Source organism: Podarcis gaigeae, assembly GCF_964106915.1.
Source record: "Podarcis gaigeae genome assembly, chromosome: Z".
In the NCBI taxonomy this organism is placed as follows: Eukaryota; Metazoa; Chordata; class Lepidosauria; order Squamata; family Lacertidae; genus Podarcis; species Podarcis gaigeae.
The window spans coordinates 3,229,118-3,256,291 of record NC_139691.1 but is presented as its reverse complement, the minus strand read 5'-3'; the positions used below and the strand labels follow the sequence as shown (position 1 = coordinate 3,256,291).

Here is a 27,174-nt window from a genome sequence, read left to right as displayed (position 1 = left end):
CCACCTAGTTCAGTTCTGCCCATATGAACTGGCAGTGGCTCCCCGTGGGACTCCAACAAGAATCTTCCCTCAGCATAGAAGGATCACGCCAGGGAGCGAACCTGGGACATTCTGCATGCCAAGCAGGCACTCTGCTGCTGAGCTACAGCCCTGAAACATATTTCCCTTCCATCCAAAATTCAACTGTTTTGAGAGCCCATTCAGTCCGCCCACAAGACTCAGGCTTCATAAATCTTGTTTGCTTCCTGCTCAGACCCGAGAGGATGCTAGCTGGGAGATCAGGAAACAAGCAAAGAGTGCTAAAAATCAAAACACTCTTTTGAAAACTAAACTGAACATGCAGCTTATCCATCCAGTGGAGACCACAATCAAGCAACATATCGTACAGTTGGGAAATAAATTATTACAGGGTAGCCTGTTTATGGGAAATGGTCTCCCCAACCCCCTTTCTTCTGATATTATCCGAAGTTCTGGGTCAGGGTCAGCAAACTTTTTCAGTAGGGGGCTTGTCCACTGTCCCTCAGATCTTGTGGGGGGCCAGAATATATTTTTGCTGGGGGGGGGGAAGAGAATGAACAAATTCCTATGCCCCGCAAATAAACCAGAGATGCATTTTAAATAAAAGGACACATTCTACTCATGTCAAAACATAGTGATTCCCGGACTGTCTGCAGGCCAGATTTAGAAGGTGATTGGGCCGGATCCGGCCCCTGGGCCTTAGTTTGCCTACCCTTGTTCTAGGTCAGCCTTTCTCAACCTGTGGGTCCCCCGATGTTGTTGAACTACAACTCCCATCACCCCTAGCTAGCAAGGCCAGAGCTCAGGGATGATGGGCGTTGTAGTCCAAAAACATCTGGGGACCCACAGATTGAGAACCACTGTTCTAGGTGCTCATTTGCACAGCATCACCATATGTCAGCCTGGTGACCTCCTAATGTTTTGGACTACGCTGGTCCTCCCTGCAAGGGGAAGTATCCTGGGAGCTGATCCTGACAGGGCAGTGCATCACTATAGCTGTTCAGAAGGTTCAGAAGCATTCTATTTGCTACAGCTGCACTCGGTGCCACCCTTGCCTACAGCCATGGCACCTTGACTCAATGGGCTGTGCCACCCAGGAATGGACAGCAAAAAGACTTTCCCCACAACACCACCACACCCCTCTTAGCAGACGCCTGTGGCACAGCCCCAAAATACTGACAATACCACCTCCAGGCACACAACCTTTGTTGCACCGCCCAGTGCGGCACTAATGCAGCTGCAAGGGAAGCAGTGCTGGCAGGGAGGCGGGTGGGGAACTGACAGAAGACAACTGCAGTGCCTGGATGGACAGACCACCTAGGACAGGGATGGGGAACTCTCATATCCCTGACCATTGGCCATCTTGGCTTCTGGGGCTGATGGGTCCAGCAACATCTGGAAACTTCCCATCCATGGCCCAGGAGATGCTTTTGAATTCTGGTGCTGGAGGAGACTCTTGAGAGTCCCATGGACTGCAAGAAGATCAAACCTCTCCATTCTGAAGGAAATCAGCCCTGAGTGCTCACTGGAAGGACAGATCCTGAAGCTGAGGCTCCAAGACTTTGGCCACCTCATGAGAAGAGAAGACTCCCTGGAAAAGACCCTGGTGTTTGGAAAGATGGAGGGCACAAGGAGAAGGGGACGACAGAGGACGAGATGGTTGGACAGTGTTCTCAAAGCTACAAACATGAGTTTGACCAAACTGCAGGAGGCAGTGGAAGACAGGAGTGCCTGGTGTGCTCTGGTTCATGGGGTAACGAAGAATCGGACACGACTAAACGACTCAACAAGAACAACATGGCCCAGGAGAAAGGCAAGTTCAACCCTCCCACTCAGCCATGAAGCTCACTGGCTGAAACTGGGCCAATCACTCTCTGCCAGCATAAACTACCTCGCAGGGTTGCTGAGAATATGAAATTGAGATTGAGAGAAGATGAAAAACCACGCACTTTGCCCTGAGAATCGGGGGGGGGGGGACTGGGAATAAATGAATCAAAACACATATCAAAAGCAAATGTACTAAAAATAAACAAACCAGTAAGGCATGTCATCAGCTGTGATGTTAAAACTAATATCTCAACTCCTTTACCCAAATCATGGTTACCAGAGTGTCCTTTCACAGGAAGTAGGATACTAATAGGCAAAATGGTTTCAAACCAGCTCAGGTTTCAAATAGTGACCTGTATATGGACGCCATTCAAATGGCCCCTTATGGGCATACCTAAAATAATGCATGCATTATTGATTAGTATTTGCAAAGTTTCCCCTCAATAAAATGTAAACAGGAGGGTCCTTTCTAAATTATCACTTTACACTGCAGCAACATGCACTTCCTGCATGTAGAAATATCACATAAAGGAGTGGGAAAGAAATATTATCTTCCCTGATGAATTAGCTTTCTATAAGTATGGACTTTTTTAAAAAGGAACGAACACAATTGCTCTTCTGAAGTGGTTCAGGCCATTAAAGACTCTTATTCTGAATGTGTGATTTAGTACATGGACACAGGTGTAAAACCGAGCCATTAAGCTACAGTCTTATCAATTACTGTGCAATGGAATGGAAGTGGGTGGAGAATAGATGCGTCCCAGATATGCTCCGCCAAACGCCTTCAAGCTAAGGAAGGCTATACCTATTTAGCTGCCCAAGAATAATTATGTTAATAACTCTAACTCGTCATTTTCAAAACTGATTTAGGGCTGGCAAAGTGTCATCAAGATATGACCAGCTCTGCATGCATTTTGCTCCACTGAATCTGAGTGACTTCTGAGACTAATTTTGCTTGGAACCTGGAATTAGAACAGCAAATCTGCACAATGCTTAACTTGGGGCTAAATTCTCCAGAGCGTTTTCATAATAATAATATAATAATAATTTATTATTTATACCCCGCCCATCTGGCTGAGTTTCCCCAGCCACTCTGGGCGGCTCCCAATCAGTCTTAAAAACAGTACAGCATTACATATTAAAAACTTCCCTGAACAGGGCTGCCTTAAGATGTCTTCTGAATGTCAGGTAATTCTTTATCTCTTTGACATCTGATGGGAGGGCGTTCCACAGGGCGGGCGCCACTCCCGAGAAGGCCCTCTGTCTGGTTCCCTGTAGCCTCACTTCTCGCAATGAGGGAACCACCAGAAGGCCCTCGGCGCTGGACCTCAGTGTCCGGGCTGAACGATGGGGGTGGAGACGCTCCTTCAGGTATACAGGACCGAGGCCGTTTAGGGCTTTAAAGGTCAGCACCAACACTTTGAATCGTGCTCGGAAACGTACTGGGAGCCAGTGCAGATCTCTCAGAACCGGTGTTATGTGGTCCCGGCGGCCACTCCCAGTCACCAGTCTAGCTGCCGCATTCTGGATTAATTTCACAATGACAAACCCCCACAGCTGAGGTCTCAGTGGACATCTGCGCAGCCCTGTTCAGCTGGGGCTCCACTTCCCCCTGCTCCTGCATTGCAGAGTTGGACCCTCTGCGTGCCTTCCACTATCATGATTCTAAGGACCCTTTAATTAGTCAATTCCCATATAGCACCTGGCCACAATCTGGCTCTTAATTGATGGTTTGAAATCCCACCAATTCCTTGCTTGCTTGTTTTTTAATTGCATTTTCAGCTTTCACTTTTAAAAGACAAATAAAGTGGCAAGGTCCTGTCCCTCATCACCAGCAAATATAATAATGAAAAATATGTGGAGGTACCTGGCAAAACCTCAAGAGCAAGAGGGGAGCTGAGCAGGGCTACCTGTGTGTGTGTGTGTGTGTGTGTGTGTGTGAGAGAGAGAGAGAGAGAGAGAGAGAGAGAGAGACTTATTCCATCTCTCTCTTCCCTGTGACAGTCAATAAATTAGGCAAAACAAATTTGCATAATTTTTGCCAATCACAGAATTCAGTTTCTCTTGCAACATAATTCTTTGCGTAGAGGATAGGCAGCCCTGGATGCATGCCAACAAGTCAATGATTCCCGCCCCCCCCTCACTTTTTGCCAAACTGTCAGTTAAAGCAATTTAATTCCTGCTTGCAAAGCGTGTTTAAAATAGCAAAGTGGGGGACAATCCCCCCTCCCCCATTTCCCTTATGGTGTAAGCCAGCAGTGACTATGGGAAGAGGGATTGTTTGCTAAATCACTTTAAGAATTCTAGTTCAGTGAGGGGAATATAGTGGGCGCCTAACAATCTTCAGCACCTTTAAACTACACTTTCAATAATTCTTTGCAGGAAGCCATGACTCTTTAATGTAGTATCGTATTTATTTATTATTTATTGCATGCGCATACTCACTCCACCTTTACTCCAAGGAGCTCAGGTTGGTGTACATGGTTCTCCCCTTTCTCATGGTGCAGCTGAGAGGAACTGACTGGCCCAAGGTCATCCACTAAGCTTCATGGTTGAGTCACAGTCCAGCGGTCTAACCACTACTCCGCACTGCTTTAAATGCCTTGACTGTATGGTGTGACTGGGGCCAGAGTTGCAAGAGAGCAACCCCACATTTTAGCACAGCAGCTCTTCTTAATTTTGCACTATTCCAGGCCAACAACAGCTTTGTCCAAAATTACGTGCTTCAATGATGCAAAGATGGCCTCAGCATTATTATGAAGGCCAAACACCCAAGAGGACACCTAAAACATTTGCTCTAAACTGTCTTCCACATGCACTGCCTGAATGCCTCACAGAGTTGAGCAGTACACCCACAATTTAGGGGATGTCCTGAAGTAGAGGACCTTATGCAATACATCTTGCGCTGCCCCTTATATAATGAAGCAAGAGAACGATTTTTAGCCAGTGTGGTGTAGTGGTTAAGAGCGGTAGTCTCGTGATCTGGGGAACCGGGTTCGCGCCTCCGCTCCTCCACCTGCAGCTGCTGGGTGACCTTGGGCCAGTCACACTTCTTTGAAGTCTCTCAGCCCCACTCACCCCACAGAGTGTTTGTTGTGGGGGAGGAAGGGAAAGGAGAATGTGAGCCGCTTTGAGACTCCTTAAACGGAGTGAAAGGCGGGATATCAAATCCAAACTCTTCTTCTTCTCTTCTTCACCTATAAGGACAAGGTCTCCTGGCCAGAATCTCTCTGACATGATTTTATATCTCCTCGCAGACACAGATATGTATGTGACCTGGCGTGTAGAACTCTTTGCAACTGCCGCTAGGAAAATTAGAGCAAATTATATAGCCAAGGTAGCCACCAACTGTAAAGGAGATGAATTTATTTGACCCTGTCTACATCAAGCTATATTCTATCTTTATCACCAAACTCCGAATATAATTGCACATTGTATGAATTAACATTCTTTTTTAATATGTTAGTGGCCATGTGATACCTTTAGCTTATAAATTTTATTGTTTAATGTCTTAACTTGTATATTAAAGTACTTTTATAGCTCTGTTTAGAGTAGGTAATGTCTTGATAATATAAATGTTTTAAGTTTTTTGTATCAATCCAGTATATTTTCTTTTAATTGTTGAATGATTCTGTGTATATTGTGGCAGACTTTGGCTATGTGCAATAAAACTGAATGACTGAATGACTCACTGGCCTGAATGCCTCATAGAGTTGAGCAGTACATCCACAATTTCTATCACAGAGAAGGGCCGCTGCAAGATTCTAGCATCCTGCCGCCCCTCTTGAGATAATGCTTTCTAGCCACTTCAGGTAAAAGTCAAGATGTGTCAATCCATTGACTGAGGAAAGTCAAGAGCTGTGCAGCTATCTGAAGAGAGCGGCAGCTTCCTCGAGTAAAGGTAGCAGACAGTTCACAAAGTCCACACACCCAAACAGCTGAAGGGTGGAAGTTTATTGCATCTCTTACACAACAACTTCCACACAGTGAGAAAGGAATTCATTAAATTTTCACACTCAAGAACAATCAGTCACCCACCAAAGAGGATGCAGACTGCAACCCTGGCCGATTTACTGCTCTGACTCCACCTCCTTCCAATCACGCCAAGTCTCTTCAAGGGGTCTAAATGGCTGATTCTGCCACACCAGTGCAATGATGGTGACAGTGAGCCTCCCTTAGAGGATGCTGCCCTCTGTCTCTCTGCAGGAGCCTTTGCTGCGGATCAGTAACTCATGCAGATGAACAGCATGCAGCATCTTACAAAGGTTGGGCAACCCTAATCCTGACACACTACTGGGAAGTAGTGCTGCCCAGCACTACGCAGGAAGCATCTCTGTTATCGGGGCATCTGGGCAATCAATCAATCAATCAATCAATGAGCTTTGTGACTTATGTGATGTGTCCAAGGTTGTATTCATGAGAGTCAGAAGTTGCAAAACAAGCTCAGGTGCCAGGAGGCTGAATGTGCAGGTGGTGCCTTTGCCAATCTAGTGCTCTATGGGTCTGTTGGACAACAACTCCCGTCAGGCTTATGCTGGTTTGTGGTGCAAAACATCTGGAGGTGCCCCAGATTAGAAAGGACTGCTATGCTGCAGCATTTGCAGCACAGACAAAGGGGTCTGATTCCTTACCAAGATGAAATGGTAAATTAGCAACAAAAAAATCTACCTGCCCATTATGCACAACAAGAAAAGAGGCCCTCTTTTCCAGAATCTATTTCTTTACTGGATGACACATGGGTTTAGGCACTCCGTCCATCAGAGTGGGAAGGAATGAAGCCTTTCTCCTTTAGTGAACACCAACGGGTGGGGTGGGGGCAGGGTGTGAAATCCACCACTAAGCAGGAGCTTATGCTCCAAGGCCACACATGCAAGTCACATCAATCGAGAAGTAAGGCACAATAAGAGAACTCACGTTAAAAACAACACCAAACAGCCTTGAGGCCACATATCAGTACAGTGGTACCTCGGGTTACATACCCTTCAAGTTACAGACTCTGCTAACCTAGAAATGGGACCTCGGGTTAAGAACTTTGCTTCAGGATGAGAACAGAAATCGCGTGGCAGCAGCAGGAGGCCCCATTAGCTAAAGCGATACCTCAGGTTAAGAACAGTTTCAGGTTAAGAATGGACCTCCGGAACAAATTAAGTACGTAACCAGAGGTACGACTGTACTGTACTTTATAACTTTGGCAGGAGCTATCCAGTCCTGCAGCTAAACTCCCAGCCCCCTATATAAGCCAGTCCACCTCAGAAAGAACTGCCAACGGTGGAATACACCCCCAAGCCACCACTAACAACAAAGTGCATAAATGGCAGCACATAACTAAGAGGAAATTATTCGGACAGGGTGGGGTCTGCCAGACAGAATCAGGGTTGAATAGAAGGGAGGGGGAGAGAATTAAAGCTTCAGAATAGAATCATTAGGAAAATAAAGCGGGGGGGGGGGTCATGAAGGAAATGCGGGGAGGAATGGGATTGAACCCTAGTAAGAGAAATGTTAATTAAGGAAAGGACGGGTGGGGGTGGGGCGTATCTAAAGGAGAACAAGGGGTGTGGAGGGGGGCGAAGGACAAAGTGAACTGGGGCGAAGAGGAAGGTTGGGGGGGTTATTCTGGCTAGGGGAAAAAGTAATGGTGGGGGAGATTAGGACTGAAGAGAAAATCCAGGAGGGGATGGGTGCAGGGGGGGGGCACAGCGACCGGGAGGAGAGAAAGCCCGCAGGCGGGGGAGGCCCAGAGAGAGAGAGAGAGAGAGAGAGAGACCCCCAGAGGGGGAGGGGGCTTACTGAGGAGGCCCCAGGCGAGGGGCGTCAGGAGCAGCAGGCGGAGGAAGGGAGCGGCGCTCATCCTTCAGCGGCTGGCCCGGCGGAGCATCGCGGCGACGGTGGCGGCGGCTGCTTGGCGATGCGGCACAGGGGAGCCGAGGGAGCAGCGCTGCGCTGGCATGAGCAAAGCAGAGCCCGGGCGGGGCCAGCCGGCGGGGAGGGGGCGGGCGCGCGCGAGGGACCAATGGCAGCCCTCCTTTGGTCAGCAGGCTTCGCCCCGCGCCGCCCACCTGGCCGTAGCCGCGAGTGGCCGCAGGTGCAACCGGGCTTCGCAATCGCCCCGGGACGCAGGAGGGAAAGGGCGAGGCGGGTGCCGGGCGCAGCGCGCAAAGCTCCGCCCCCGCCGCCTCTACCTGGCCGCGCCGGTGGCGCTTAAGCCCCGGGACATGTTTTTTTTATTAATGTTTGGCCAATAATATCAAAGCATGCTCTAGTAGTACTGATGAAAAAAAGAAATACTCTCGCCGTTATTTCATAGTTATTGATGATGGTCAATTGCGTAATACTAAAGCATAATCTGTTATTATTTTTATTAGTAGTAGTAGTCATTAATACTATATACTAAATACCCGCACGACTTTTTTATTGCTATTAATGCTGATGGGTTTATTTAATACTAAAACATCTTTTTAATTATTATTAGCCATAAATAATAAAAATGAAATACTCTCCTTACCATTTTACAGTTAATTATTAATTGGTTGGTTAATATTCATACTCTCTTATTATTATTATTAGTCACTGATAATAAAAAAAGAAATACTCCCCAAACTTACAGTGATTAATAATTATTGCTGCTGTTATTAACCATGAATAATAAGAAGCAATATTCTGCTTATTATTTTATTGTTATTAATGATTATTGGTTTTTTATAATACTACAGCATGCACTGTTATTATTATTAGTCATTAGCAATAAAAATGAAATACTCTAATTATTATTCTGTTGTTATTAATGATTATTGGTTGATTAATATTGAAGCATGTCCCATAATTATTATTAATCATTGTTATTAATGATTCAGAAGTTTAAAAATTAGTATATTGCAAAGTACCTAATAACGCAATTCTATTCATGTCCACTGAGAAATAAGTTTGTTCAGTGGATTTAATTCCTTCTAGGTGTGTGTCTATATAGGATGGGGGCCTAAAAGTGCTAGGAACTGTACTACAATTTAAAATAATACTGTTTAAAATTGTGGTTGTGTGTGTGCCAACTTGAATAAAATATTGGGGGGGACAGGTAAGACCTACCCTGCATAATTAGTCATGTGATGCAGTGCACACACACTATTTGAATGGCAGTGCCCATTACCTTTGGGAGGGGCTTTTATTGGGGTGGGCATGAAAACCCCTCTGCCCTAAAAGTTGGCTCCTGTGCTCTGGCTTAAGGTTACCAGATTTTTTTCAAAGAATCTGGGGACACTTTTTTTCTCTTTTCAAAAAAAAAGTGTCCCCAGATTCTTTGAAAAAAATCTGGTAACCTTAAGCCAGAGCACAGGAGCCAACTTTTAGGGCAGAGGGGTTTTAAAAGTTATTAAAAAGACTTGTGTTTTTTTTTAAAAAAGAAGTACTATCTTCTCTTCTGTGGTCTCCTCTGTCGCGCGGCTTCCTCTGGCCCCCAGTCTGCTCTCTTAGAGTGCTAGCCGCCATGGAGTAGGCTCGGATCAGGCCTGGGCTTGGCCACATGTCCTTGCCCTCCCAGAGCTCTCCTACATCTCCTCAGTGGCATTAATAGCTCCCCTCTTTTTTCTCCTTCCTCTTTCTCTCTCTTCCTTCTCCTTCTCCTCTCCTCCTTCTCCCTGCATCAGCTCCAGGGTTTTCCTGGCCCTGGAGCACTGCTGGGCAGTCTGCTGGGTGGCCAGATGCTCTCACTCCCAGCTCGATTTGGGTCATGAGGAGTGTTCAGTGGTTTCCCCAGTTGACGCACTGGGCGTCCCCGGTTTCCCCTTGGCAATGGCAGCAGCGGTCTCAGCAGCCCAGAGCCAGCCCGGGAGCGCAGGAGCTGCCCGCTGCCGTGGCGCCCACCATTTTGCCTCGCTGGAAGTCTCCATATGATGTGTCTTGGGCCACTGAACCATTCCCTACTATTAAATCTACAACACTTAAAATATACTGTATTTTTCGCTCTATAAGATGCACCAGACCACAAGACGCACCTACCGTATTTTTCGCCCTATAGGACACACCGTCCCAAAAGGCGCACCTAGTTTTTTTGGGGGGAAATAAAGGGGGGGAAATTGTTATTTTTCCCCCAGGCAAGGGGCTGGGGCGGGGGAAGCCCGAGCTTCCCCCGACCCCAGCCCCCAGAACAGGCAACTCTCCGCAAGCCGTGGGAGCCCAGTACTGGGCTCCCGTGCTTTGCGGAGAGCTGCGCGAAGTCTGGGTGCGCTGAGCTTAGCGCGCCCAGGCGTCAGCATTCAGGCAACTCTCTGGAAGCCATGGGAGCTGCGCGAAGCCTGGAGAGCGAGAGGGGTCGGTGCGCACTGACCCCTCTCGCTCTCCAGGCTTCAGCGAAAGCCTGCATTCGCCCCATAGGACGCAAACACACTTCCCCTTCATTTTTGGAGGGGAAAAAGTCTGTCCTATAGGGCGAAAAATGCGGTATTTTTTGGAGGAGGAAAACAGAAAAAAAATATTCTGAATCCCTCTTGCTGTTCTGGCTTCTGGGATGGCTGCGCATCCTGCATTCGATCTATAGGATGCACACACATTTCCCCTTACCTTTTAGGAGGGAAAAAGTGAGTCTTATAGAGCAAAAAATACGTTAAATCTGGGAACATTAAATGAAATCTGGGGACATTCCAGGGACAGATTTTGTCCAGGGACAGATTTGTAAATCCGAGGACTTTCCCCGGGAAACAGGGACGTCTGGTAACCATACTCTGGCTAGTCTCATTGACTAGGCCTGTGGCCATCTAGATCCAAAACCCCATGCAGCTGCAGAGCTCACTGGGTGACCTTAGACCAGCCACTGTTACCCTAAGGGACCTACTTCACAGGGTTGTTGTGATGATGAAATGGAGGGGTGAGGGTGAGCCAGTCTCACTGTCCTGTGTTCATTGGAAGGGCCAGATAAAAACAAATTCAGTAATAAGAAAAGGAATGCATTGTTTTTTATTTACAAAAGTGGTACCATTCTGCTATCAAAGGCAAGCTGGGACATTGCTTCACCATCATGGTTACTCACAATGCACCCCACTCCTAAAACAAGAATACCTGCTACATATGAGCTGGCAGCAACTCGAAAACCGCTAGATTGTAGAGCCCGCCCATTCTTAAATCACAGTTCATTTTCCTACAGCATAACATAACAATGCCATCTTATGGCCAAAAACCTCCACACCAGCTTCAGATCTAGAGGTACCTAAAGCCCAACTGGACAAATCCTTCACTACATCTTAACTGTAAGTTTCAAATTTGCCTGAAAGCAATTGCCGCACTGCCCAGAGGTCCTGAGACATCCTTCCCCCACTTTTTTGTTTTGTTTAATTTTATTTATTCAAAGCATTTATACTGTGCACTTCAATTAGGAAAGTCACCCAGAGCAGCTTATAGGTAAGTGGAGATAAAACAGTCCCTGTCTCTCAGGCTTACGGTCTAAAAAAATGAAACATAAAAGGAAAAGTGGATAGCTGCAGCTCCAATCTGGTGGAACGCTCTATCCCAAGAGACTAGGGCCCTGCGGGACTTGACATCTGTCCGCAGGGCCTGCAAGACGGAGCTGTTCCACCAGGCCTTTGGCCAAGGCACAGGCTGACCCCCTCCTTCGGTAATCCTCATAGAACTCTAGCCCAATGGTTGCCATTAATTTGATTTAAATTAATTTTTATAATGAAATGTTTTTAGAATGTTGCACTATTTTATTGTTGTTAGCCACCCTGAGCCCGGCTTTGGCTGGGGAGGGCAGGATATAAATAAAATTTATTATTATTATTGTTATTATTATTAGGGAGGGAAGAGGAAAACAAGTGAACCTGGACACCCCAACTAGACCCACAGAAATGGACCTGTGTTAGTCATGCCCAGCAGCATAGCATGGTTTGCTGGTGCTCGGGGTGGATGCATGCTGTGGCATGAAGGATGAATGGAGTCATCCTTGTGGCAGTGCAGCCCTCACCACCAACACTGCCAGAGCAACTCTAGCTCTGAGCCGCTTTGTGAGGCTGGGATCCGATCTGAATTATTTGCCATTAGGCCAGAAGATGAGTAAGTAAGCCAAGATTTTCCATTGTCCTACCTCCACTGTCTCTTAGCAACAGCCATTCCGTAAGGGTACCTGAACTGGTTAATGTAAGAACAGATGCACAAGTTTGATTTTTGTTTCCAACCCTTCTCCCTCCTCATCCCCTTTTCCTTGTGTGTTGTGTCTTTCAGAATTGCAAGCCATTGGGTGGCCTTCAGCTGAGGAGTGGGGTTTAATAAACCCACATAATTCCCGCCCAGTTTGAGGAGAGGAGGAGGAATCCATTGAAGTTTAACCCTTTTGGAGGACATTTCACACACACACACACACACACACACACACACACACACAAATGTGTTAGATTCATTGTGGGGTTTGGCACATGCAGTGTGCTGGGCCCTGAAAATCCCGCAGCCACCCCGTAGCTCAGAGGAAACCCTGGCTGCAAAAGCCACAGTTTGCATTCCCCTCCACCTCTGCCCACCTTCAGCCTGAATTTGACAATTTGTGTCCTGGGCCTGTGGCCCAAGATGTCTGAGTACCTAGCAGTACTCCTGGCCAGAGGTGTGAGGGGACTCAGGTCCAGGGGTGGGGGAAGCAACCCCTCCAGGTCTATTTGCCTGGCAGGAATGTGCCTTTGAGAGATCCCTACATGTGTAAAAGCCTCTTGGAATGTTAGCATACCACCCAGGGGCAAAAGTCACATCCGTTGCTCCTCCTACTTTTGTCTTTGGCCCTGCCCACCATTGGCATGTGGTGTCACAGGAGGTTGGTGGCTCTGCCCACCATTGGCATGTGGTGTCACGGGACTGTGGAGGAATTGTGGCTCTTGGCGTCTCAGAAAAGGTTCCCCACTGTGAAATTGTAACCTGATTTGTTGGGAAGGATCTGTGGTTGAGAACCTGCTTTGCAGGTGCAAAGTTTCCAGGTTCAACCTCTAGCACCACCAGCTTACATAATAATACCCTAACCCAAATCCCTACTTGGACTTTGCATTTCTTCCTTCAGCCATTCCATCAACAGCATTCTGAGGATTTTAGAAGCGCATTCTTGGAGCAAACCCCAAATCAGGGCATGTCCCCCCACTACACATATGCAAAATGCAAAAGGTATCTGCTTAGGGGAGGATGGCGAAATACGTTTCAGTTCACAGTTGAAATAATTCCTGAACCAATTCATGGGCACAAACTGAAACAGCTGCTGCTGTTGCTGCCCAGGAGGACTCAGAACAGCGCAGAGTTCTTTTAAAAATGTTTTTTAAAATTCTTTTTTCCCCTTTAAAATTTTTGGTTTTGGTGTGGGGGGTGGGATGGATGTTTAGTCGGGTTTGGGAATGTGTTTAATTTTGGTATGTTTGTAATTTTTACTGTTTTTGGTTTGTATTGTTTTATTTTGTGTGTGTGTGTGTGGTGGTGTTGTTGTTTTAGGTTTTATTTTGTTCTTAAGGGGAGGGGTCAGGGCTGCCTGGGAGTGGGTCCCAGCCAACAAAATGGCTGGGGCAGGTTCCACAGGGGGGGATACATTGGGATAACCGATCTCAGTGATCACAGGTAGGAGGAGGAGTTACGCTAAGACCAGACCATGTCATTACTGAGGAGGCAGGTTTAGTCATAGTTTGAGGACTAATCATGCCAACATGACCTTACAATGGGCCGCTCGGGACTTCGTGGAAAGCATGGCCTCCATGGGGCTGTCCCTGAATAAGTCTGGCCCAACTCATAACCGCGGACATGCCTTAGACCTGGTGTTCACCTCTAGTGACGTGGGTGATCTGACACTAAATAAAAATGAAACTAAAGAAGTGCCATGGTCAGATCACTTCCTGGTGCAACTGGACTTCTCCGCGACCCTTCCCCTCTGCAGGGAGGTGGGACCAATTCGGATGGTCCGCCCCTGCCACTTAATGGATCCAAATGGTTTCCAGAGAGTAGTAGGGGATGCTTTATCCCATGTTGATGGCCTTTCAGCTGATTCCTGGTGGCCCGCTGGAATGTGGAGTTAACCAAGGCTACTGACTGTTTAGCTCCAAAGCGCCCTCTCTGATTGCATGGAGCCCGGACAGCCCTGTGGTTTTTCATGGATCTGAGGGCAATGAAACAATCACTGAGACAGCTAGAGCGCTGGTGGCAGATAACTCATTCTGAAGCTGACCGGACATGGGTTAGAGCTCAGTGTCAAGCCTACCAATTGGCGATAGCGACAGTGAAGAGGACTTTCTTCACCGCCTCTATTGCATCTGCAGAAAACAGCAGCAGGAGACTTTTTCAGGTGGTCCGCAATTTAGTGGAACCACCTGCTACATCGGGGCCCAGTATGGGCCACATGATCTCCTGCAATGATTTTACAAATTTTTTTGCACATAAAGTCGCTCAGATTTGGGAAGAGGTAGACTCCACCGTGGGAGCAGGGCTGGGAGTTGTTCAGCAACCACTCAGCAGAGGACTAGAGTCCTGTCTAGTCAAGTTGCGTGGGATCAATTCCAATCTGTTACCTCCAAGGATGTGAACAGGCTGCTTGGATGAGTGAAACCAACCAATGCTAGGGACAAAGGTGAGAGCTAGTTCTGCTGGATCTCTCAGCAGCTTTTGACACCATCGACCATAACATCCTTCTGGACCGTCTAGAGGGGGCACTGTTATACAGTGGTTCCGCTCCTTCCTCCTGGGCCATGTTCAGAAAGTGGTGTTGGGGGATGAGTGTTCAGACCCCTGGGCTCTCACTTCTGGGGTGCCTTAGGGTTCTGTTCTCTCCCCCAAGCTTTTCAACATCTACATGCAGCAACTGGGAGAGATCATCAGGGGGGTTGGCCTGGGCGTTCATCAGTATGCGGATGATATCCAGTCCTACCTTTCTTTCAAATCAGAACCAGTGAAGGTGGTGAAGGTCCTGTGTGAGTGTCTGGAGGTGGTTGGAGCATGGATGGTGGCTAACAGATTGAGGTTGAGTCTTGACAAGACAGAAGTACTGTTTTGGGGGGACAGGAGGTGGGCAGGTGTGGAGGACTCCCTGGTCCTGAATGGGGTAACTGTGCCCCTGAAGGACCAGGTGCACAGCTTGGGAGTCATTCTGGACTCACAGCTGTCCATGGAGGCGCAGATCAATTCTGTTTCCAGGACAGCTGTTTATTAGCTCCATCTGGTACGCAGGCTGAGGCCCTACCTGCCCACGGACTGTCTTGCCAGAGTGGTGCATGCTCTAGTTATCTCTCGCTTGAACTACTGCAATGCACTCTATGTGGGGCTACCTTTGAAGGTGACCCAGAAACTACAACTAATCCAGAATGTGGCAGCTAGACTGGTGACTGGGAACGGTTGCCTAGACCACATAACATTGGTCCTGAGAGATCTGCATTGGCTCCGAGTACGTTTCCGAGCACAATTCAAAGTGTTGGTGCTGACCTTTAAAGCCTAAATGGCCTCAGTCCAGTATCCCTGAAGCAGCGTTTCCACCGCCATGTTCTGCCAGGACACTGAGGTCCAGTGCTGAGGGCCTTCTGGCGGTTCCTTCGCTGCAAGAAGCCAAGTTACAGGGAACCAGGCAGAGGGCCTTCTCGGTAGTGGCACCCACCCTGTGGAACACCCTCCCTCCAGATGTCAAAAAGAAAAACAACTTCCAGACTTTTAGAAGACATCTGAAGGCAGTCCTGTTTAGGGAAGCTTTTAATATTTACCATAATAGACTACAGTTAAGGTTAAGAACTTAGTTTGTTCTGGAGATCTGTTCTTAACCTGAAACTGTTCTTAACCTGAGATACCACTTTAGGTAATGGGGCCTCCCACTGCTGCTGTTGCAGCTGCCGCACAATTTCTGTTCTCATCCTGAAGCAAAGTTCTTAACCCGAGGTACTATTTTCTGGGTTAGTGGAGTCTGTAACCTGAAGCATCTGTATCTCAAGGAACCACTGTATTGTATTTTAATATTCTGTTGGAAGCTGCCCAGAGTGGCTGGGGAAACCCAGCCAGATGGGCGAGGTATAAATAAATCATCATCATCATCATCATCATCAGGGAAATGTCTGGAGTAGTAGCATGCAGCAGTGCATTTTATTAGGCAAGATTGTGTTCAAAAATCTCTATGTTAGGAGAAACGAAACACAAATGCATATGAATTTTTAATGTGTTTTTTAATAAACAAATCACAAACATGCAAAAATGGAGCAAATTCAACATAATGAAGGGAATGAGAAATGGGGAGCAACTGAAATTGACAGGCTCCTTCTTCCACAACACCAGTGAATCTGTCTGGAAACCAGCCCTAAAAGCAATGGATTCTAATGGTAGAAAATATTTTGTCACTCTCCTGATGCTGAAGTTGCTGCTTGGAGGCAAACCAGGGGCTCACAATGATCAATAACTAACTCCTCAGCTAAGCACGCCAAATGTTGGTATCTATGAGATGTTTTTATTTGCTTTTTTTAAAGACGTGCAGTGTTTTTCTTTAAAAGGAAAACAGATGGAATATATCACACACATACATATAGCTGCGTTTTGTTTTAAGAGTGCAGAATATGCCAAGGAGTATTGGGGTGAGGAAGAAACCACTGCAAGCTTGTCTGTTTTGCACCAAGGTCCAGTTAGCCACTGTGAGAACAGGATCCTGGAATAAATGAGCCACATGTGGGGGTGTATTTGATGTAAAAACAGCCAAAATTTGTGAAGGGGTGGGGTGATGTTTTCTCTCTCCACCCCTCATCAAATTATTTCAAATCAAGTTAGTACAGTATATTTAAATGCAGTTTCCCAGCTGCCCCACCTGGAATTTTTCATGAAAAAAATAGTGATTTCCTTATCCTGGAATTGCAGCTCCTCCTTCAGAGACCTTCAACCCACTTTCACCTCCACCTGCACAGTTCAGAGTTTCCAGGAAAGCAAGCAAATACCAATAATAATAATAATAGTTGTTTTAAAAAATCAGTGGTGCATTCCTGCTACCCACATTTACACAGAAGCATGTCCCACTGAGTTCAGTGGAGCTTATGCCCAGGTAAGTGAGTGCTGTTCAGGATTGAAGACTAAACCAGTTTGAAGTCTTTACGATGGGTAGGCTTCAAATTCAAGATTTGTCTTTGGTGTTTTAATTTTGGATGACACTCTTGAATGCAATGTTAGCAGACTACCATAAGAAGCTTTAGGAAGTCAGTTGGGGGCATACATATTGCTGCCTGAGGTAAAAGGCAAGAGATCCCACTCCTGGATAGTTGACTAGAGTGGCTGTCCCATCTTACTTCAACCATGGCAGCATTCTCCAAAGCTCCCATGGGCAGCAAGTTGGCTCAGGGGCCAATAACTTAGAAAGCGACCTTCCATTGAGTCAGGTCACTGATCCACTTAGCTCAGCCCTGTCCGACAGCAGGGGTTCATGCAGGGGACATTCCCAGTCCTATATGGAGGTGTAGCCAAGGACTGAACCTTCTGCATGTAAAGCAGGAGCTCTACCGCTGAGCTGCACACAGGTCTCTCTGCCGCCTCTCAGCAACCCACACCTGCTGCCTCACTTTGCTCAATGGTTGGGTGGCCCTGGGGGAGCTCAAAGAAAGCAGAACCACAGGTGCCCACATCTCTGGTGCAATTTGTGCCACACCTGGTGCTTATCTACAGTGCCAGATTTCAGCCACACTGGTCTGTTTGTAATGCAAAAAGTTGAGCTCCCCCCCAATTCCCCCCCCCCAATATTTCTTCCCAGGGCTGGAGTCTTGCCAAGAACAAAGCATTCATGGTAGATTCAATAAGTCCCTGAGCTTCAATAAGTAACAGATATGCAAGCAGAGCAGAGGAGTGGGTGGAAGTCCAGAAAAACCTTGCTTTCAGCTGGAGTCCTTATTAAAAGAAAACAAGAACAACCACAACCACTCCTTGTGATTTTCACTGGCTCTTCAACAATGGAAGAAAATGAAGGAAGTCGATTGTTCAGACTGCAGCACTCTTGGATGCAAACAAGGGCTTCATCACAAGCCTCAGATGAACAGTTTTTGTGTCCAGAATCAGTCACCATCTCCTCTCCCTCTAGGCTGTAGTTGTGGTTTGGGGTATGGGGCACGTGAGGAATGGGTTCTGATCTCCACAGGGGATCCAAGCCAACAAGCCGTATGGTCAGGCTGGACATTGGATGTGGCCCAGGAAGACCCGCCATCTTCACATAAACCCCACCGTACTGGGCTCCCACCTGCTCAGGACTGCCCTTTACATCATTCCCCGTCCCCTGGTGGATCTCAGCAGACAGAAGATGCTTGCCACAGTGACCAGGATGATGGCAACGAAGAGGAGGACCACGCCAACCCAGGGGCCGTACGCTGTGCCCTTCCAGAAGCTGGTCTCCTCGGCCGGAATCATGTTGGTGAGGTTCAGCATGTATCCCAGGGCCCAGCCGATGGATGTGTCCCCAGCCTGCATGTAAGAACAAAGAAAATGTTGTAAAAAGACTCACACAACTGGCAATGCTTCTCCTGTAGCTACTTCCACTACAAAGCACTCCCTCACTCAAGCACCACAGCGATCAGCAGGTCACCTCTCAAAGCTCCCTGCATCACCATCAAACAACAGGGCTGTGCATGTTTCAGAAGAATTCATGTTGCTAAGAACATAACTGCTTTTTTGCGGTCAGTATACAGGTTACCAAAAGCACAACTGGGTTTTTTTTGGGGGGTGGGGGTGGGGAGGCTCATATTGGTTATTGAAACACGTTGGTTGGAATCTGAGACAGATAGCAAGCAGCAAAAGATAAACTTAGGAGGAAACAGAATGACCATGTTTAATTTAAATATAGATCATTCTCTACCTAGGTCTACATCTAAATTCAATTTATGTGCTTAGGCACACTTTGTGTATGTATTATAGACTTGGGCCACATTCACACCATATATTCAAAGAGGCACGATACTCCTCTAAACAGTGCTGGTTTCTCCCAAAGAATTATTTGGGAGCTGTAGTTCATTAAGGGTGCTGGAAGTTTTTAGGAGACCCCTCCATTCCCCTCAGAGAGCTGCAATTCCCAGTGTTCCACTACCTTCAAGTCCCACTCTGGGAATTGTAGATCTGAGACGGGGAATAGAGGCCTCCTAACAGCTCTCAGCACCCTTAGCAAACTACAGTTCCCGGGGTTCTTTTGGGGAAGCCAGCACTGTTTAAAGTGGGATCATAGAGTTTTAATGGCATGGTGGCCCAGGACTCTTTAGTTTAGAGGAAAGCCTAGTAAGGGGGGACATGATAGAAGTAGATGGGGAAAAGCTTTTATTCCTCTCACTTAACGCCAGAACCCATGGACATCCAATGAACCTGAAAGTTGGAAGATCCAGCACCGATATAAGGAAGTCCTTTTTCACACAGAGCCTAGTTAAACTAGGGAACTCTCTCCCACAGGAGGAAGTGATGGCCACCAATTTGGATGGCTCTGCTCTGCATTGTCAGAGGTAGAAATGCTCCTGAATGCCAGCTTCTGGCAACCTCATGAGGGGAGAGGACTCGTGCTGGGGGCCTGCTTCAGGCTTCTCAGGAGAGGCACCTGACTGGTACCTGTGAGAACAGAATGCTGGACCTGATGGTCCCTTGGCCTGATCCATGAGCCTTTTCTCAGGTTCTTACCTTTTTTTGGAAGGCGATGTTGGGGAAGGTGCTGTTGTCAAATTTGTAGCCCCGCGTGAGGATGAGGTAGATGAAGGTGGTCGCTGAACAGTAATCGGGAAGCCTCTTCTCTAGCCCTGGTGCTTTCTCAAGAAGCTAGATTTACAGAAGCATGGCAGGAAGAGAGGAGGGAAGGGAAAGGGCTTGAAATTCTTCTCAAATGCAAAGCACAGCTCTGCAGGCCACCTCCCAACCTTCTTGGGTCCTGTCCCGCCTGAGGGGAGGGTGTTCCTAGCTCTCACAGGCTACTCCTCCTGTTCAACCCATTCTCCTACCCCAGACTCACTGGCCTGCGGGGTTTCCTGTGAGGAAATGCAGCCATCTGGCTGAAAAAGGTCCCTCATTGCTGTGTTAAGAGCTGCCGTCTAATCTCAGTTATGTCACCCACATAATTAACCTCCCAGCTTCCAGGACATCTCCAGTTATCCAAAAAGGGGCATTGCAGAGCCCTCTGCCCTTTCCTCAATTTTGCATGGCTGTATCTTTTCTTTGTCCCTGTTTTTGCCTCTTTCCTGGTCCTGAAGGAAATCACAGAATTGAAGAGATGGAAGGGAGACAAAGGGCCACCTACATCAACCCCCTGTGATGAAGGAATCACAACAGGTATGGTCCTTGATCCACTTACACTCTGCCTTTCCCCCAAGAAACACTAGGTGGTACACAAGGTTCTTTCTCCATCTCCCTCTCCCTCTCCCTCCCCTTCCCATACCCACACCATTTTGTCTCAACAGCCCTGCAAAGTAGGTTAGGCTAAGTGAGAGAGAGAGAGAGTGAGTCACTCAATGTGAGCTTCGCAGCTCAGGATCCTGCCCCAACGCTATCCCACTGGTCTTCAACTGGTGGGCTGGGACCTGCCAGTGGGTCACAGCCTGACCCAAGGAGGGTCACAGCAGAAATATAAGATAAAAGATTAAGATATGGGTCCCCCAAATGCATGTTTGGGTGAAATTGGGTCCTGGGTCTAAGAAGGTATCTGCACTATACACCATGCTACCCTACAGCTGAAAGTGAAATCTTTTGAAATATCAGATTTCTTCTTAAACTGCCAGGACCTAAATGTCTGGAGCATGCTTCAGTTTGCATTGTAAAAGCCCCCCTTATGAGGAAACCCACCTCGGACCAAGTTGCGTTGCATATTTCGTTAGCAGCCTGCTCCAGGTCGCTTGGGGTGGCCACATGTCTCTTCATTTGCGACTGGATGAAATCCACAGTGTAGAAGAAGGCAGAAAAGGCCTGTTGAGGAGGAGGAGGAAGGAGAAGAAGGTGAGAAGGGTGTGGCATACCACTGGTCGCACTTCCTGGTCATTATAATAATCAATTTCATTTTATTGTTTATTTTTTTTATTAAAAAAGGGACTGATTTACATAGCACCAAGCTAAACCATGGAACTCCTTCCCACAGGAGACTGCAACTTGGATGGCCTTAAAGGAGGCCAAATTCATGTAGGGGCGGGGCTATCAGTGGCCCCTATCCATGATGACTATGCTCTGACTCCACAGTCAGAGGCAGAAATGCTTCTGAATACCAGTTGTGTCAGGGCCGGAGTCAGGTGTAGGTCAGCAACAGTACCATAAATGCTATGAGACCAGTGAAGTTAATTCTTCATTCAAGGAGACAGACCACAGCTCCAGCCCAGTGGTCTCAGCAACGCTTTCTAGGAGGTCTTACCCTGTTGAAGCAGTTGAGAGGCCTAAAGGTCCCCCCCACTTCCCAGGGGCCCACTAGGACTCCTCCTCTCCAGGAACTTTCCCACACAGTCTCAGGCCGCGTCTCCGCACATTGCATTTCTCTGTGTGACCAGTGGTGCAAGCAAATAACATCCCAAATTGTTTAGGGGAAAATGGGGTGTTATTCAAACATTCCCCAGTAGGGGGCAGTAGTTTACAAAATCCCTGAAACTAGAAAACAGAGAGGCAGGTATTCATTTAAGAAATCCAAATGAATGAATTGTTCATACAGCCACAGACCAATAAAAGTAGACACACAAAACAAAGCATGGTAGGAGCCAACTCCTAGGGGCCAAGGTCCCTTCAGCCCCCCAGTAAAATATTTGAGAGGGCCACCACTACCCCCAAAGTTGATGGGGGTTGCCATTCAAATGTGTGCGCTGCATTTTGTTATTTATTGTGTGGATCAGGGTCTCCGCCCCACCCCTGAAATATTTTATTCAAGTTGGCCCCCTGCAAAGCGTGCAGCTATGGTTTAATCTAATAACTGCAGTGTTCGGGTTCACAGAATTTGAAGGAGATTAGAAACTAGGAAAAATATGAATAGTCATGGAAGTTTTGGCCAGATCAGGGTGGAGGGCTGAAGGCTGAACTATGACTTGGAGGTCACTGTTTTCCCTTCCTCTAATGAAAACAGGAAAATGCCTTATACCAAGTCAGACCAGTTAATCTTGCGCAGCATCACCTACACTGAGTGGCAGCAGTTCTCCAGGGTTTCAGACAAGGCGTCTTTCCCAGTCCTACCTGGAGATCCCACTGGGGACTGAACCTGAGACCTGCTGCATGCAAAGCAAGTGCTCTAAGCTGCAGCCCTTCCCCTTAAATCCTTTGCAAGACCCTGATTAATTGGCGGCAAATGCAATGTACTCTGAACATGCCCAGAGGCACCCTTTTCCATCTGCATTTTGTGTATTCTGAATACTGGTCCTGCTATTTGAGCCAAGGCTCAAAGTAGGCCTCCCTTCTCCCATGACATTCCGCCGCCTCGAGCTACTCACAATAAAGTTCCCTGTGACACTTGGCTGGAAGACGTGGTCAAAGGAGCAGTGGGAATAGGGGCACAGAGTAAACTGGAAGAGGCTCTCCACGTGCTGCTGGCACTTGGCTGCGTTTCCAGAGCCACTCATGTTGACGATAGCGGTGGGGAAGTAGCTGGTCGGCTTCTCCGCTTCAGTGCATGGTGAGTCATAGATGGTTGCCGCTGTGAAGTTCTTCCAGTATCCTGTGGGCCAGCAGGGGTTGCTCACCTGGAGAACATACCTTTCGGCCTGTTGTGGGTGAAAATAACCAGTCTGAGTCAACCAACCAAAAACCAGGCCCTTTGGGATTCTCTGGAGTTTGCAAAAAGTAAAGGTAAAGGGACCCCCTGACCATTAGGTCCAGTCATGGATGACTCTGGGGTTGCAGAGCTCATCTCGCTTTATTGGCTGATGGAGCCGGCATACAGCTTCCGGGTCATGTGGCCAGCATGACTAAGCCGCTTCTGGCGAACCAGCACAGCACACGGAAACGCCGTTTACCTTCCCGCTGCAGTGGTACCTATTTATCTACTTGCACTGGCGTGCTTTCGAACTGCTAGGTTGGCAGGAGCTGGGACCGAGCAACAGGAGCTCACCCCGTTGTGGGGATTTGAACCGCCGACCTTCTGATCGGCAAGCCGTAGGCTCTGTGGTTTAGACCACAGTGCCACCCACGTCCCCTGGAGTTTGTACTATCATTGAATTGTGGAGTTGGAAGGGACCCCAAGAGTCACCCAGTCCAACCCTCTGCAATGCAGGAATCTCAACTAAAGAATCCCTGGCAGACAGCCAATGAAGGAAAGTCCAGAGGGAGCCTCTTACCACTGGAAATTTTGTGTTAGGATGGCAGCCTCCAGATGTCTCACCTCCAACCCTACTCCCTTACCTTCAGCACCTTGGACAGAAGCCTCTTCAGGATCTGGTCCCTGCCGTAGCAGAGGAAACTGTGTGTGTAGACCTTGTAGGTCTGCCCGTACAGCCGCAGCACCACCTCGTTGGCAGGTGTCTCGATAGTCTCTTTTGTCTCAAAGGTGATTTGGGTGGAAGCTCCTCCCAGGTCCATGGCGCCCACGGTCTTCTTCTTGGGCTGGACCCACTGTCCAATCCATCCATACTGAATTAAAAGGAACAGGAATGGTTATCTTAAAGGAGCTGCCTTCAAAGCACAGAACTAGCCTGCTGGCTCTTGACTTAGTTTGCCAGAGCACCCGAATGCTCATCTTTTCTACAAGGCATGCTTTTTTCTCTGCATGGTGAGTTTCTCTTATGGGGAACCTGTGCCCTGGCAGATGTTGGTGGACCAACTCCCTTCACCCCTGAGCACTGGGCCTGCAGGCAGGAGCTTATGTGAGTTGGAGTCCAGCAGAACCCAGAGGGAACCCCTCTGGCTTTAACCATTGTATGCAAAGCCTTTGGGGCAGAAACTGTACTGTCGCAATGTTCTGTTCCACACCTGGCAGTGAATGACTTTGGTTCACGTTTAATATAGTAAAAAGGGGTCGAGGAAAGAAAGAAAGACTCTCCTACCTTGATGAAGTTCTCCAGGAGGTAGTTTGCTGTGACCCAGCCAAACACACCCTCATCCTCTCCACTCAGGATCTTCGCTCCACGGAAGTCAAAGGGGTACTGCTTCATAGTGGAGCTCACAGCTGCAAGCACCCTGTCCGAAGCCTCGGGGTCAGTGAGACTGCTCAAAAAACAAGAACATTTGTTTGGATCAGGCTGGAAGTTGGACACCAGTGACCCAAGCAGCCAGCTAGATTCATGGGTGCAGAAACATGGGAACGTAGGAAGCTGCCTTATACTGAGTCCAACCATAGGTCCACCTCGCTCAGTGCTGTCTGCACTAACTGGCAGCAGCTGTCCATGGTTTCAGGCAGGGGGTGTCTCACAACCCTACCTGGAGATGACAGGGATTGAACCCAGAACTTTCTGATTGCAGGGAGGTCCTTCCTTCAACTCCCCCTAGGTAAAGGCAAAGGGACCCCTGACCATTAGGTCCAGTCATGACCGACTCTGGGGTTGTGGCGCTCAACTCGCTTTATTGGCCGAGGGAGACAGCATACAGCTTCCGGGTCAAGACTAAGCCACTTCTGGCGAACCAGAGCAGCGCATGGAAACATCGTTTACCTTTCCACCGGAGCGGTACCTATTTATCTACTTGCACCTTGACGTGCTTTCGAACTGCTAGGTTGGCAGGAGCTGGGACAGAGCAATGGGAGATCACCCTGTGGCGGGGATTCGAACCGCTAACCTTCTGATTGGCAAGCCCTAGGCTCTGTGGTTTAACCCACAGCACCACTTGCGTCTCTCCCTACTCAACAGCAAATAGTGCAAAGCAGGCAAAACTGAACTGGATGGCCAGTGTTGTCTTGTTGCTGCTGCTGCTGTTGTTGTTCATTCATTGCATTTCTATGTTGTTTTATATTTTTAAGGGGGGGGAACCTCAGTGCTGTTTACCACACTGAAGCATCAAATAAAACAATCCAGAATAAAACACTGCTGAAGAAACATTCAGAGCAACATTCAAAGCAAAAGGAAACTAAAATATAATCTAAAAGATTCAGAGTGAAAGGAAGTCAAATATAAAATGAACCTTCGAAACAGCATAATTAACAAGAGAATAAAATATTATCATAAGCATCTTGTTAACAGTTTTGGGGGTCTGCTAGAACCCCAATGCACACACACTGATTGCTCATGTGCACACGGCTTACTCACTGGGCACTGGTGATGGTCAACACCCTTCAAAGAAACTGTGGGCATGAGAAATTGTGATCAGAGCTACGTGTGCAAATGTAACAATTGGATCTTTTAGTGTGGCAGCACCTACAATTTGGAATTCCCTGCCTCTCGATATCTGGCAGGAACTTTGGCTGTGCTTTTCTAAAAACACAGCTACGCCTACCCAGATGTTTACAGAGTTGGTGCAAAGTTTTGATTTGTTTTTTGTCTATTGTTATTTTAACTATTCGAAAGTCTTAAATTGTTGTTAATTTTTCTTATTGACAATTTTATTGATTTATCTTTTTTTGTGAACTGTTTTGCAGTGTTTGTGTGTGTGTGTGTTTTACAATCAAGCAGGGTAAAATTTTCTGAAACAAGATAAATAAAATAAATGTGTAATCCTATGTGGCAGAGATAAATCATGCTCCAAAATAATAAAGTGGGTTATAATTGCAAAATTTAAACACACATGCAAACACACAAGCATGCACGTGATATTCAAAAGTTAAAATGCATGAAAGGGGTGTGTGTGTGAGAGAGAGAGAGAGAGAGAGAGAGAGAGGGAGAGAGAGAGAGAGAGGGAGAGAGAGAGAGAGAGAGGGAGAGAGATACTACTCAGCTGGGCACCTTTTGGTCTAGGACCTGTCCAGAGAGGAAGGAAACAGCTCCCTCAGGGAGTCTAATTTTGATGCTGTGAAGTAGAGCCAAGTGGGAAATAGATCTGATCCATGGAGTACAAACAAAGGATTAGAGCACCTTCAGTATTCAAAGCTTTGGGGCTCAGAAAAAAGGTTTCTAAGATAGTGGGAGGGCCCAAGTGGGGTTTATAAAAATGTGTGTGTGTGTGTGAGAGAGAGAGAGAGAGAGAGAGAGAGAGAGGGAGGGAGGGAGGGAGGGAGAGAAGTTCCTCCCCCGCCTTGTAATACTAGAATTGAGGATCATCTAATTAAGTTGATGGGCAGCAAACGATGGAACTCACTGCCACAAGATACCACTGGCTTAGGTGGCTTCAGAAAGAGACTAGACAAATTCAAGGGAGAAGGAGCAGCCAGTCATGATGGCTGTCTGGAGCCCCCAGCTTTAGAGGCAGTCTACCTCTGAAAGCCAGTTCCTGGGGAGCTGCAGCCATGACAACCAGTGATGAGGATGACATGGCAATGATAGATAGAAGCATGAAAAAATGCCCCGAGATGCCAGGCTAGGCTACGGAGTTCTCACTTGAGCAGTCGCATGCCGGCCGTGGCTCCCAGGTACAGAGGGGTGGCTGCATGCCTCTCCTTCGGGACATCATCCTGGGCCTGGTCAAGACATGCCTCCAAGCTCCGTCCAGCTGCTGAGGGGTCTGCAACGTAGCTGGAGATGCCACCACCTGCGGATTCAACCAGAGACAAAGCCATCATTCCCACTCTAGGGGCACAGCAGGGGATGGGCATTCAAAGGAGAAGGTGGTACTGGTCATGCCAGTTCGCCATTGGTCACAGGGAGCCTCTCTGCAAGTGCATTACCAGCAGCAATCAGCCAACGGCACAGAAAGTCCATCTTCAGAGGAGGCTTCCGTCACCTCCAATCACACAGTGATCGCCACTGAACTCCACAGTGTCAATCGTCTGGTGCCATGGTGACATCAAGTGGTTGGTTGGGTGGTGTGTTGTGGTGGGTGGCCGTATTGACGTAGGCATAAGCAGGAACATAGGAATCTGCTTTGTATCAGCTCAGGCCTTTGGTCTATTTAGTTCAGTATTGTCTACACTGACTGATAGCAATGGGTCTCCAGGATTTCAGACAGGGAGCCTGGAGATGCCACTGAGGAGTGAACACCTGGGACTTCTGCTTGCAAGGAAGATGCTCTACCATTGAGCCATGGCCATCCCCTTGAGATAGTGTTCCAAAGAACATCTGAAATTAGACTTTCTGTGTTAGGGTTCACCCACACTTCCTTTGGTCCCTGGCCTAGAAAGCACATGTCCAAGCAGTTTTCTGCTTGTTCCGCCACTTTCCCTGGGAAAACTCACTATTTGGAGCTGAATTGGAGCAAACGTTCATCTGTGGGGAAATCTGATTGATGTTTGCTCCAATTCAGTGGTAAAGAATGAGTTTTCCCTGGGGGAAAGCAGCGGGACAAGGGGAAGTGTGGATGAGACCTTAGTTTCCTGTTTAGATATATAGATTGCCATAGAACATGGAAAGCTGCCTTATACAGAGTCAGACTATTGGTCTTGTCTACACT

The 27,174-nt window shown here is 47.6% G+C and overlaps 2 protein-coding genes across 5 annotated transcripts in view; both read right to left on the bottom strand.

Annotated features, from left to right (window-relative positions):
• The window catches only part of NPDC1 (neural proliferation, differentiation and control 1), a 52,815-nt gene extending 45,006 nt beyond the window's left edge, over positions 1-7,809 (bottom strand). For all 3 annotated transcript variants that reach the window (XM_083721889.1, XM_083721890.1, XM_083721891.1), the window contains exon 1: positions 7,633-7,809. In XM_083721889.1, coding sequence (XP_083578015.1) covers positions 7,633-7,693 — 61 coding nt within the window. In that variant the 5' untranslated portion in view covers positions 7,694-7,809. The remainder of the gene's footprint in view (positions 1-7,632) is intronic.
• Positions 7,810-15,961: 8,152 nt separating this feature from the next.
• Positions 15,962-27,174, bottom strand: part of ENTPD2 (ectonucleoside triphosphate diphosphohydrolase 2) — a 35,865-nt gene continuing 24,652 nt past the window's right edge. Inside the window, exons 3-9 of one of the 2 annotated variants that reach the window (XM_083721816.1) lie at positions 26,166-26,316; positions 23,748-23,907; positions 23,107-23,334; positions 22,200-22,469; positions 20,587-20,706; positions 19,435-19,569; positions 15,962-18,240 (exon numbers count right to left, since the gene is read on the bottom strand). In XM_083721816.1, the coding sequence (XP_083577942.1) occupies positions 18,037-18,240; positions 19,435-19,569; positions 20,587-20,706; positions 22,200-22,469; positions 23,107-23,334; positions 23,748-23,907; positions 26,166-26,316 (1,268 nt within the window). In that variant the 3' untranslated portion in view covers positions 15,962-18,036. Of the gene's footprint in view, positions 18,241-19,434; positions 19,570-20,586; positions 20,707-22,199; positions 22,470-23,106; positions 23,335-23,747; positions 24,186-24,522; positions 26,317-27,174 lie in introns of both variants that reach the window. The other variant, XM_083721817.1, reaches the window with a different exon arrangement.